Genomic DNA, 13,262 nt, shown 5'->3' on the forward strand with positions numbered 1-13,262 from the left:
AGGTATATTAATTTTTTTTTTTTTTTTTTTGAAACCACCAGCTCCTCAGCACTTTTCAAAGATTGTGATATTTAATCCATTTTACATTACTATGGGTTGTCTGCTTACATATTCTAGAAATTTTATTTGACCTAGATAAAGAGCCAGTTCTCACCAATATCTTACAGGTATTGGTATGCTGTTCGAATAGGGTTTGATCCTACCCTAATGAGGCAAGGATCACTACTATGCTCCAGCTACTTTTGGGCCACTCCATAAACCCAGTTTAACTGGCTAAATATGCTAAGTTGACAATGGAAAATCATTGTCAGAGTTGCATAGGAGCTAGAGTGCACCTTTGAATCTAGCCTACTTAGGTGAAGCACTTTGTAACAGAATAAAGAGGTTAACTCTGATCGGGGCTGCACATGTCCACCACAACAGTACCTGGGTCCCCCTGCCTTGTGCAGCCCCTGCATCTTTTTGGATGAGCTCCTCACTGTTGAAGCAATGGCCACTGTTTTGAATCCAGAGCAAGGGCCTGTGGGGACAGGCATAGGGTGGCAGGTGTGGTCTGAGCATCACTACAAGCAGCTTGAGCTGGGGCAGGGTGCGCTTGAGGTAAGCGCAGGAGTGCTTCCATGGGAACCCGACTGGCTGGGGGCCACTTCCTGCCCTGTCTGCCGAAAGGTAGACTGGCATAACTACAGTAGTGACTAAGGCAGAGAGGCCTCTGCAGACTGGGCTCCCATAATCTTCATGGGCTCTAATGTGACTACCTCATTGTAGCTGTGCCCCAAGTCACACTGAGCCTGTCATTGCCAGCAGAAGTCATGTTGAGTGATGCAAAGCATGTCTCCTTTGCACTGTGAGGTGTGGGAGTATTGAGCCTTGGAGCACAGTGCTCTGAGATTGGCAGGCCAGCTTACACTCAAACACAGAATATACCTTTTCAGAACCTTCCTGCGTTCTCCAATGCATATCTGGTTTGTGTAATGGAACAAATATTTACATTGTAATACAAAGAAAAGAAATTTTCCAGCAGATGGCAAATAGTGCCTCCATTTACACAGCCCAGTGGCCGGCGTGTGCCTCTCTCTCTCACTACTCCTACAAAACTTCAGGCAATGCTTGCCAAGACACAGACTTTCAAAAGTGGTTTCTAATTTTGTTTCACCATTTTTGGGTGCCCAAGCTGAATTGCCTTGAGCCCAGTTTTCGGAGTGTGGAGCATCCACTGCTTCAGATGATTTTACTTGGAGTTGTCCGTACTCTGCACCTGTGTTGAGACACTTATAGGCTGCTTTAGACGGGCACCCGAAATCAGACCTCCCACAGTGGTGACTCCTACACCTCCGTCCTGCAGGGCTGGCTGTATTCTGCTCCTTGCTGCAGAGTCATACACTCAGGTTTGGCCCAGCCACCCCTCTGTGACAATGACAGGCTGCGAGTGGGGCCAAATTTGAGTGAGTGACCCTGTGACCAGAGGTTGTCACACTTGGAGCAGGCAGTCTCCCCAGCCAGCCCCACAGGACAGGAGCTACTGCTATGATATGCACAGTATACTTTTTTTTTAGCAGTTTATTACATTAGTGTTTGTTTATATAATCTAAGTAAGAATATTTACTAAGATGTCTTTCTTGGCTAGGTTTCCCCAGCAGCATCCCCATTACTTTATCTCTAATCTCCAGCTGCCTTCCCCTGACCTGTGACAGTTCATTATCTCTCACAGCTGGGACCAGAGCACAGCAACCCTTGCAGACACCGAGCTTCCTTCCCTCCATTGTGGTAGGAAAGGGAACAGACATGTTGTGAAACTTGCTTTTGTAAAAAGAACTTCTGTATTTCAGTGGTTCTTATTGACAAAGAACAGTATTAAATAGTTCTTCTTGGTGATGTAATTAATACCGTCTTTAGCCCAAAGTGGATGTATGACACACATCTTGACTTGCAAACTTCTGTGGTATCTTTAATTTGAATTTCCTTTATCCTTACTCCTGATATTGAATGTCTTAATAGATTTCCTTCCCAGGGAAGTTGCTGTCTCTTGGTGGGAGAAGGACACTACCGTGAACATCTGCCTCCTTTGTCAGGGAAGCGAGAAATTAACCACTGCAACAGCTCTAGTGTCGCAGCTCGGGAACCCTCTGACGGCATAGCATACGTCTCTTGCGCAGCTTGCTGCTAGACTGCCTAGAGTCAGTGTTTATACGCCAATTTTACTGTATCATGTTCAGTTTAGACACCTGGCTGTGCCCCATTATTAAGTACAAAGTGTCTGCTACTGCGTAAGGGTGCTGTTTCTGATCAGTTTTGATTAAAATACTGCTGCTGTGCAGAGAATATTGAGAACCAGGCAGCTGACTCCTGCACTGATCAAGTCTGTTCTGGAGGAGTGACTCTAATGCAGCTGTAGTTCGCTGCAGAATTGTGGTACTACAAAAACTGTAGGGATCAAATCTGTGCTGCTGCATTTCTAAGAATGGTCTAGAACGGACTCAATTTAGACAACAAAACAATCAGGAGACTTTCTCAGTTCTTGGGGACGGTGCAATCTGCTCAGTCCCATCCCGCGTGCCCGCCCAGTCTGCAGCTACTTTCTTTGGCTAGTAAGCATGGGGTTGGCGGGGGGCTGATGGGCATAGTGCAGTGACATGGCTCCAAGCTTCTTCTCATGCATGCCACAGTCCTGGACTGTCAGCTTCTAATTCCCTTTGCTCATAACTAATGCTCTTCCTGGAGTTATAGCTACTGTCAAAGATAGAAATTCCAGCAGGGGAGGAATCTGGAGGGTTTTCTCTGTATAATTACCAATTCTATTTACATGATAAAAGTGCTTCTGTGGAAAAGTGTTCAATTGAATCTCTTTCCTGTACTAGGACTGTAAATGTCATTAGAATTGTCTGCCTTCTGCCTCTTCCTGAAGCAATCAAGATGTAGGTCAGCTACTCCCTTTGTGGAAAACTCCTCAACTGAGGCTTTTACAGTCCAAGCCCTTCATAATTTATGAAGGCCCTGATTGCTGGGAAAATCCATGGGACTGACACCGACTCTGTGCAGCTTCTCTGCTTCTGTTTTCTGCATGTGTGAGAACCAAATAGTAATGCAGTCAGGGCTAGATACAGTGTCCTGTTGGTCCTTTTTAACATGGTAAGACTAGAGAGAGGGGGCTATTTTTTCTGCAGCAAAGAGGAATTTATCTGAACTAGCAGTTTGGAAGACAGCTTGGCATACTTGCCAGGACAGATTCACGTGCAAAAATCCATTATCTCCCCACACAAACCCATTCTGGGCTACCTACTGTTCAGGATGGTTGATAAAAAGGTAGCTGCTGGAAGGAGGAGGGTGTGCTTAGTTCCTTCAGTGACCTCTCTGCTGAATATAGGAGCAACACCAACTGACTGGTTCTGAAGGCTTTTGTTGGAGTTCTTCCTTTCTACACTACCATCAAACTTCCAGGGCAGTGGCTGTAACCCAGGGATTGGCAGAAAGTTTGTGCAGAGAAATTAGGTGTTCAGCTTTAATACTCACTAGAGACCTAAAAACACCCAATGAAACAAGTAAACATGGCATCTTGAGGGCCAGCATAGCACCAGGAATCTTTCCCATCTTTGTGTGAAGACCCAAAATCTGAAATAGGAACAAGAAATTTAAAAAAACAAAACAAAACAAAAAAAACAAGAATTGCCCTAATTTAGGCAACCTGTTGCCTAGGTTAACGTCATACCTTCCCCCCCCCGCCCCCGTCCTATTGGGGACAGAACTAGGTAGATGGATTTAGGTGAGGGAGGAATGGAAAGGGAGATCACTGAAAGTGTCTCTGGTGTGATTGCCTGATGGAAACAAGGAGGTGTCACTGACTTGGAGGAGATACCTGTCCCATTTCCATTGCTGTTCCTTGGTTACATGCTCTGCCTCCTTTTTGGTTAATGGATTCCAAAAGAACCAATCATGGTTTTGACTGGAAAATGGGTCTGTCTGACCAGAGCCCATGTTGGATGTCAGTCAGAATCTGAACGATCCCAAACTAAACTCTCTTGCTTTGAAAATCAACTTTTTAGTTTTTCTAAACTTGTGCCTCTGTGGTTACAAGTCTCTGCTATCTTAATACCATAATCCTCACAGCACCAAGGTTTCTAATGGAAGGACTGGTCAAAGTAGATGCTGATGCAGTTTTATATTTCAGAATGGGGGAGCAGGGGTCTAATAAGATGGGTCTGGAGCAAAGTAGTTAGTGCACAGATGTCTGAGACATGGGCTCTCTACAACAGTAGGACTGTGTACAATACAGCCTGTGTCAGGATAACTTATGTTGCTTAGGTGGCAAATAAGCCACCCGCCTGACCAACATAAAGTATATCTGCATAAGTGCTCATGTGCATAGTGCTACGCTGGCAGGAAAAGCTCTCCTGCCATGTCTTCTGCCACTCACAGAGGTGGGTTTTCTTTATGCTGATGGGAGACCTCTCTCCTGTTGGTATAGAGCGTCTTCACCAGATGCGCTGCAGTGGTGCAGCTGTATCAGTGCAGTGGCACAGCTGCAATGCTCTATGTATAGACATGGCCTAAGTAAGGCTTTCCAACAGTGGGTGTGGATGGCTTCTCCTGCATATGGGATGGAATGCAGCACCTATTTAGCAATGCAAAGCAGTACCTCAGGGTAATTCTTGGGACAGAACTTGGCTAGTTGATGATGGATTTTTTTTTTAATTTTTTATATAATCCGGATAGCCCATGGTGAGGTTTGAATTCTGTTTGCCTTGCAACTAACTCTCCTAACTGGGCCATTAACTAATCTTTTCCTACCCCTAACAAAAGGGTGCATGTCACTCGGCCTAGAGGCACTGAACAGAGCCCACGGTTACACGTGTAGCATATCAAATCTAATTTTCAGGTTCACCAAATCAGTTCTGGATATCTTTCCATCTGTCCTAGTGAATAGGGATAATGTCATTACCCCAGAGCCGAAGGTACACTGTTCTCCTGAGGGAAATCCTGGTGAGAGGATAGGAGTGCTGGAAGAAGCGGTAGTAACTTGCATAGATAAACTCTTTCTGTAAACTAGCCCTTCCTTGCTCTTCTCTCCACAGCGCCGGCATCGCTGTTGGCTTCTATGGAAATGGGGAGACCAGTGATGGCATTCACCGGCTGACATACTCACTGCGACATGCAAACCGCACGGTGGCTGGGGTCCAAGTCCGGGTAAGTACAGGGAAGGACTGACTGTGTAGCAAGGAATTTGTGTGAGTGTGTGAATGAGAGAGAGGTTTCCATCCGCATCTGTGTCTCTGTCCCTCTTTTGTTAGTCTCTGAATAGAGAAATGTTTGCCACAATTTCCATTATTGGGGAGATAATTTCTTCAATCTCTATTGCTTTGAAAAATATCAAAGACCTTCGATTGTGTGTGGTTAAAAACAGCTTCTCATTAGCACTCCTCCACCTGCAGAAGAGGTGCCAGGCCCAAAGCAGAGAACAGTAGCTCTGTAGTAAATGGCACTGTTAATAAATATGGTGGTTTGCAGTATTGTGCTCCAGGTGTGCTCTCTCTAGGGGCTTTCATTTTGTTACTCTTCTGCAGCTGTGGTCTGCCTATTGTTATCCCAACACCACAGTGAGCTTCCAGTGCACACTGACTTGTGGCTTAAAAGGAAGCCTCTGCTTTACAATCCATTCCAAAAGTAAAGCAAAGGAGCCTGATTAAAAGCAGGGAAATAAGCTTATTCTCTTGCCTGCCCAGCCCTGATGAATCTTTTCTAGGTTTATGGTGGTACTTGTGGTGGCTTACCTCCATCGTCATTGCCAAATGAATCAGAAGTTATGACTACCTCATTGTAAGTTACCTGTGAAGATAAATGGTCCTAGAGTCTGGAAGAGCCTTGGTGCAGTAATCTGGAAATTGTTCCTCACTTGTTGGCAGTGATAATCCTTATATCCACCCTCCCTGGTGGTCTTCCTAGACTGGCAGACTCTCATGTTAATGTTTTTTTACCTTGTTCTTCTTCTCTCTGGTTCACAGGTGTTGGACACTGCTGTGGCCCTGAACCAAACAGTGGAGCCGAACCTGCTGATCCTTGAGGAGATGTTCATGAAACAGACTGATTACCTGCACGTCATCCAGAAACTCCAGGGCCTCTTGGATGATTTGGTCAGGCAAACAACAGAGATCCCTTTCTGGAAGAATGAGGAACTGTCATTAGAGGAACTGGCTGTTCAGATTGATCTCTATGACTGGTACAGGTGGGCAACATGTTGGCCTCTACCATTGATGTGACATCCATATGGGGTGTGTTTGTGTGTTTGTGTTTTGGGCCGTGATGGATGCTAAAGGTTATGTCTTTCAGGTCAGATCAACATGTGAAGATTTTTCCAGCTAGTTGATTTATAGATTTGTTACATACCAGCAGGGGTTTTAGGTCTGTCTTAATTGGGATGGTTTTCCTGAGCAAAAGTGTGTTGAGTCTTGGTAAAAACATATTAGAACGGATGTGACTTGACTTGATCACCAGATGAAGTGTTACTTTGAGCAGGTAAAGTCCATTAAATTATGTTGCTCACACTCTGGTGCTGGCATGGGGTTAGCTTTTTAACTTTTCTGCCTCGCTGTCTGGACTTTCTATAGATGAAGGCCTGCCACACGCTATAATGCATTCACGATACAGAGGCCTTGTTAGACAGCAGCCGCTGGAGATGTACAGAATTGACCATCACTGTTTGGGAGAGAAATGAATAAATAGTTGGTGCTCAAAGGTACTTCAGGAGTCCCCTCTGTCCAGAAGTGCTCTTATTATTCTTTGGCAGACATAGATCAAACTAAACTTCCTGGACTATTGTTGTATTTGCTCTTTCTATATAGCGTCCAGCTGCATAGACCAGTTACCCTTTTAAGTTTGAAGCATGTTACTGACAATCTTAATGTTTTGGTCACTCTTGCGAAGTGTTCTCATGCCTGTGTACCAGAGCTAGCTAGCTGAGGACCCTGTAGACTAGTTATGTGATCTGAGTAGTACAGTTCATTTAGTAATTAGTAGTGAATTTTATTTGCTAGGCTTGACTGGGGGAAGGAGAGAGACAAGTTTCTGTTTCAAGACATGCTCGCCTATTCTCTAGACACCAGTTTTTGTCTTCAGACTATCTGTGTTTCCATATATTCCAGGTGGCTGGGATACCTGGGCCTACTTCTGTTCCATGTCCTGATATGTTTGCTGGTGCTCTTTGGACTAATTAGAAATTCCAAGGCTATTCTCATTGGGTAAGTCCTGACACTGAGACAGTGTTTGAAGAAATGCAGGCAGAGGATTAACAATAGCTAGTTGAGTCCTTTGGACTGTGCCGTCAGATCCATTCATGGGCTGCTGAGTAGTATTTGTAGAATGCAATGATGGCTGATTGCATGCTTAAGAGCTATGCTCTGCAGAGCCTCTCTAAACTGACAGGTTTAGGACAACATCCGAGAGACATTCCCAGGAAGGTGGGTTTTTTTTGGGGGGGGGGGGGGGGCAGAAGAACTCTATTGTATCTGTTTAACATCCAGCTTTAGTGTCCAAAAGACAAGTAGCTTATTTCTGAGAGTGCCTTGATTCCAATAGTTAGTACCAGTAACCTCTTTCTGGCTCACGGAAGGCTGCGATGCATGGTACTGTCACCCCAATTGAAGACCCTCTCGAGATTAAAATGGCCTTCTAAAAGGAAGAATCCACTGATGCTCCGGATGTTGGGGTGGGGTTTATACCTGGTGATTAATACTGTGCATGCAGTCTCCAGCCTTCCACCTTCACACGTGTCCTGGTAGTATGCCGGACTGTCATATTACCGTTCCTCTGGCCTAGGCCGTGACACTTCAGCAGACATGAAACTGTTCACTGTGAAGGCCACTGAAACTGTTGCGAAGCAAGAGTTGTGTGTTTGTCAGAGTAGAACTAGTCATGTGGATCAACTTTATTCACATGTACATTGCAGATATTTCCACCATGCTGGAACATCCTCTTAAAATAAAACCGTATTCCCCCGGCCATCTTCTGACATGGTTTTCATCTTGCATATTTGGCTAGGATTATACTGTATTTGTAAACATTATGAAAATTTGATACCATGATGGCCCCTTGGCCATGTTTATAACAATGCCCAAGCATGGTAGTAATTGCCATGTATTTTCAGCCTTTAGTTACCTGCCAGATTATTACATACCTGGTACGTTATAAGGGACAAAATTTGCAAATGTATGCATAGATGGCGAACCCTCAGTCAAATTAGAAACTCATTCTTTATTAGCCAGTCTCTAAGGCATTTCCCAAAGGAAGTTCACAGAATAAGGAACCCATGTTTTACAGCCAAGCAAGATGGTGAAATGCTAGTTGTAGTCAAACGGTTACTGGCCAATCCCCTGCATTTACATTAAACCCCAAATTCTCCATAGTGAACTGATTGGCTGAACATGGCAAAGTGTACAACACCACCCTATCCATATGTCACAATACAGCAGAACCTTGTTAATATACAAACCTGATAATTTTCACAATCACTCTGCCTAGAAGTGGAGCAAGACTTGGGCTGAATAGCAGAGTACTGTCCAGAGGCTGTGTGTTGCTGAGCTTTCATTTCTTCTGTGAAATAAGCTACACACTTACTAATATAATGCAATATATAATTAAAGCAAAACTTTTTGAAAAATGGGATCTTTTTGTATGCAATTCCCTTGATTTTGTTATGATTTGGTGAATTGCAAAATACAATAAACTATTTTGACTCTTCTAGCCGTTAATGAGGGTATGATGTCAGTACAATAAACTAATATAGCCCTTCCCTGGTTTACTATTCAGGTATCCTAATGCGCTCTGTATTTAATTTACATTGACATTCATTGCCATATTTTGTAAATGTAAATATCTCAAAATCATGAACAGCTTTTTTCCTTTTTTATAAAACGTCAGAGTATGATGGCTTTGTACACTCAGACTGTGTTAATCCCAGAGACCTGGAATTTGGGATAACTGGTAGACTAGTTTCTGATTACTAATGCCACCTTTCATCTTCATCCACCCTCTTCCCCAGATATAATGGTACTGTTAATGTACATTTAGCGTCTTCTGCTCCTTCTGCATCTATTGGAATATAATCATTTTGCTAGGATCTCAACTAGTCCATTCTGGTCCAAAAGACGAAGCGCGTTAGTTGGGAATCTGGGTCTCTCTTAAGCTGGGGAGAATTTATGGGTTGGTTTTTGGAGGTATGAAAGAGTATTTCCTAGAGGTTTTATATCTTACCAAAGATACGGTTAAGGGATTAATTACGGTCTATACATACCTATGTAGGGAACAAATATTTGAGCTCTTCAGTCTATCAGAGAAAGGTATAACACAATCCAATGGCTGGAAGTTGAAGCTAGACAAATTCAGTTTGGAAATAAGGTGTAAATAACCATTGGAACAATTTACCCAGAGTCCTGCTGGAGTCTTCATCACAGACAAATTTAGAATCAAGGTTGATGTTTTTCCTAAAAGATGTATGTTCTAGTTCAAGAACAATTTATTTTGGGTAAATTCTAGAGCCTGTGTTACACAGGAGGTCAGACTAGAGAATCACAATGGTCCCTTCTGGCCAAGGAATCTGAATCTAGTGTGTAATAGATGTGTTAACTCTCTTCTGACTGAGCTGTGGGCTGATAAGTTGGATCTTATTTTCTTTGCTTCCCTGAGTACTTGACACCAGGAAGACTAGGAACTAATTGAGGGTGGTAGAATCCACTAGCTGCATGGCTTTGTTTGGGGGTGGAACGTCAGGACCATATCTAAGGAATGAATCTCAAAACTCCCTTTGAAGGGACTAGCATGTTGCCATCCACAGGCACCATGCTGGAAAGCTGCTCAGTAGTGTCTGGATGCTGATAGCCCAACTTATTTCAGAAACCTTATTGGGATTTTCACTGTTCTCTTTTTTTCCACTGCTCTTTGGAAATCTATGGTGCTGCAAAAGGGCCTGACTAGGTAGGTTAGGTGAAGGGTGGTACCTGGGTAGATCAGAGGTGGATTTGCAAATCTAATAGGATAGCTGGGGAAGGGGGTGTGATCTAAAACATGGAGTAACTTTCTAGGTAAATCTAGTCTCTTCCCCATATCCTTATTACTTCTACTAGCAGGTGTCAAGACCAGTAATTGGGGGGCAGAGGGGGAGCTTTTTGTGGGATTCAGTCATGCCCGTTAGTGTGTAACTCTGGCCATGCCTCCCTTGCTTGTATCCCCTCGACTTTGGAAATTCAAACACTAGTACATCCTTATTCTCATGAGATGCCAGATCAGCAATATTTAAAACAGCAGTCTTCTTGCCACAGAATAGATCCAGCACAGATGGCAGGAATACAAACATCTTGCCAATGCGCTTCTAAGGGCCGCTTCTAGTCTCCATGCCTATTCAATCCTTGATTGCCTTGCTGAGGCTGTCAGTGTCCTGCTAGGAACTGGATAGAGGCTTGTGGGGGTAGGTTTCCAATCAAATGATGCAGGCCACTAAACAACCTCTTAGATTAACTGCTTTTGGTTACTACTGACCTGGACTGCTTCATTCTTAGTGTAAGTAATGCATGCTGGTGTGCAAGTTTCTGTATTCCAAATAGGATTTGCATACAAGATGCCATGATAGTCTCTTTCACATTGCTAATTACACAAATGAAAACTGGTTGGTTATTACTTTTGAACTCCAAGAAGCTCCTGTTTAAAGCATCTGGGTGTTTGAATTGGAGCCAATACATCAGCCATCTTATCTGTCTCTTTTTTTTCCTTCTGCAGGGTATGTCTTCTAGGGGTGCTTGCTCTAATTGTCAGCTGGGGATCCTTGGGTCTGGAGCTGGCTGTTGCAGTGGTAAGTGGCTCTGGTTCAACCTTCCCACACCCTACGCTGCAGATTTATCAGGCAAATGAATAAATGACTCCCAGTGCTTGTGTCTTTACAGGACTTCTGGTTTTCAGTAGCTGTCCTAGTAAATAACATGTGAAACAGGTTCAGAAACTATACCTCCATAGTGCAGTTTGCTAGCTAGTATCCCAACTCCACTCTGCTGCAAGGCTGGGCAATAGATCTGTAGAAACTGCTTCTGGGGGAGGTTGGTGAGATGGATGACTTCTGGAATATCCCCAAACTTGAGAGCCTCTAATGGAGGATTCCCTGACATAGATATGGCTGAACCTTTGTATGATGTAGTTGACTTTCCTTTTTCTTCTCTCCAGGGCTCCAGTGACTTCTGCGTTAACCCTGATGCCTACATCTCTAAAGTGGTGGAGGATCATGCAGTGCTCAGTACTGGTAAGTACTAGGGTTGTGACCAGCTCAGATACGCCGCATAGTAGCAGAAGCTGGCACTGAGGGTAATGCTGGTGGACTAATATCTGAGACTGGTATTAGAAATGGAGATAAAATGCTGGGGAAAGCAGACACATTTAAAGATCTGAAAAGCCAAGACGCTACAGGACACTTTTTTTTTTTTCTCCACCTCCAAAGAATTCTCTCAGACGGAGGCCTATTCAGTGATCTCTCCTTTTTCATTCCACGTCTTAATTCTTTTTAGCTGTGAATGGAAATTCAGATATGCAGAAAATTTGGGGTTTAGACTTCTATTGGCTGTTTCTGTACTTCCTAGCATCCAAGTTTTATTTTATCTATCTTTACTTATCTATCTATTGGAGATTCTATTTCTTCTGGTTGTGAATGTAAACTGGACCCTCTTATATTCAATTCAGCAGCCAAACGGGCCAAAACAACATTGCAGAGAGTAGTGTGAATTTCCGTCATATCCCAGAATAGTGTTTAACTTTGACCATGTAAGCGCCAGTTTTGTTCACTTTCCAGTGCTGATAGTTATACTGGAATCATTCCAATTTGTGTACTTATCCTGTATTAGGAGCGATTACACTTGTGTGAAAGGATTTACCAGAGATGCCAGGTTGCAAGCTGAAATATGAAAATTGTATTCCTTCAAATATTTTGATCATTTGGATAGTTATGCTCTCTAGCAAAAGTGGTGTTTACATAAAGCGTTGGACTCCTTGCAAGACTTTGTGTGGGTTCTATAAAACATAGTCCAGCTGGCAGCCTAGTTTTACAAGCTAATGTATTTATACAGCTTTCCTTGTCTTTAATTCTCATCTGCTTTTAAAATATAAGGGGTCAGCCAGCTAAATAGAAAATGTTGCCTTCGACTTTCTCAGCCCTGCCTCCAAATACATTCTGCAGATCTTCCTGAAAACACATGATTAGTCACTGAAACCAAGGTTTTCCTCCCTTGGGGTCATTGCATAAATACCTCATAGCCATGGGAAGCAAGAGCTCATGCCTGTTTTATTACACTCAGCAGCTGCACACCATGACACCCTCATGACAAAGGGATAATGGAGCACTTTACACAAGCAGTGCTTTAATGGCTTTTGGTTTTGTCACTCTCAATTTAGATGGAGGAGCATAGTAAAATGAGTGGTGCCTCCAATTTGAGCCCCAGTAGCTAAAAGTCCACATTGTAAAACTGCTGCTCAAACTGTGATTCGGTAGTAGGTAGAGGAACCAATTGCTGTATGAGCCTCTGGAGAGCAGTGGCTGGCTATTCAGTTGGTATGTGATTCGGATAGCAACCTAAAAAAGAATGATCTTTAGGGCTGGGTGAGATAATTATCAAAGCAGCATAGAGTCAGGTTAACTATTTTTACACATCTATCTTGTGCTCTGAGTCCAGCTCTGTTTTATGGCCCAACGTAATTCTAGGGAGCAATTTAGGGTATTGGCCGTAAAGGGAGATGTTAACATCAGTGCTGCTTTGGTTCTGTGATATGAAACGTTTTAAAGAAGATTCATAAGTATAAAGCCCCAAATCCCAGCCTTTTGGCTGTGTTTTGCTGCTGTGTGTGTGTGTGTGTGTGTGTGTGTGTGTGTGTGTGTGTGTGTGTGTCTGATATTAATAGAGTACTGTAAAACTGATAGGGAATTAGGAACGTTACTCTGCAGATGGCTGGAGGTTCAGAGATTAGAAACAAGAAATGTTTGTGGAAGGAGGTAAAACAGTCTGTTAGTATTCTCACCCTCCATCTCAACCTTGGAATGTCTTATTGATCAAACAGTCTGGGAAAGGAAGGAAGGGATTCCAGCTCCTTTGTTTATAGAGGTCTTAACTACAGGAGCCCGGTAATGGCAGTGAACTCGTTGCCTTATTTCATTTCTTTGCACAGTGATCCAGGCCTGTGCGAAATGAGAATATCTCTCAATTGACAAGATGACCAAGGCTGACTTTAGATGCTGCTCTTCATTT

At 43.4% G+C, this 13,262-nt stretch overlaps 1 protein-coding gene across 9 annotated transcripts in view; it reads left to right on the plus strand.

Annotated features, from left to right (window-relative positions):
• TTYH3 (tweety family member 3) overlaps nucleotides 1-13,262 on the plus strand; it is a 115,026-nt gene that overhangs the window by 57,662 nt on the left and 44,102 nt on the right. For all 9 annotated transcript variants that reach the window (XM_038420061.2, XM_038420065.2, XM_043493956.1 and 6 more), the window contains exons 3-7: nucleotides 5,070-5,181; nucleotides 5,997-6,217; nucleotides 7,134-7,229; nucleotides 10,759-10,831; nucleotides 11,197-11,272. In XM_038420061.2, the coding sequence (XP_038275989.1) occupies nucleotides 5,070-5,181; nucleotides 5,997-6,217; nucleotides 7,134-7,229; nucleotides 10,759-10,831; nucleotides 11,197-11,272 (578 nt within the window). The remainder of the gene's footprint in view (nucleotides 1-5,069; nucleotides 5,182-5,996; nucleotides 6,218-7,133; nucleotides 7,230-10,758; nucleotides 10,832-11,196; nucleotides 11,273-13,262) is intronic.

This window comes from Dermochelys coriacea, chromosome 10 (genome assembly GCF_009764565.3).
Source record: "Dermochelys coriacea isolate rDerCor1 chromosome 10, rDerCor1.pri.v4, whole genome shotgun sequence".
NCBI classification, from domain to species: domain Eukaryota; kingdom Metazoa; phylum Chordata; order Testudines; family Dermochelyidae; genus Dermochelys; species Dermochelys coriacea.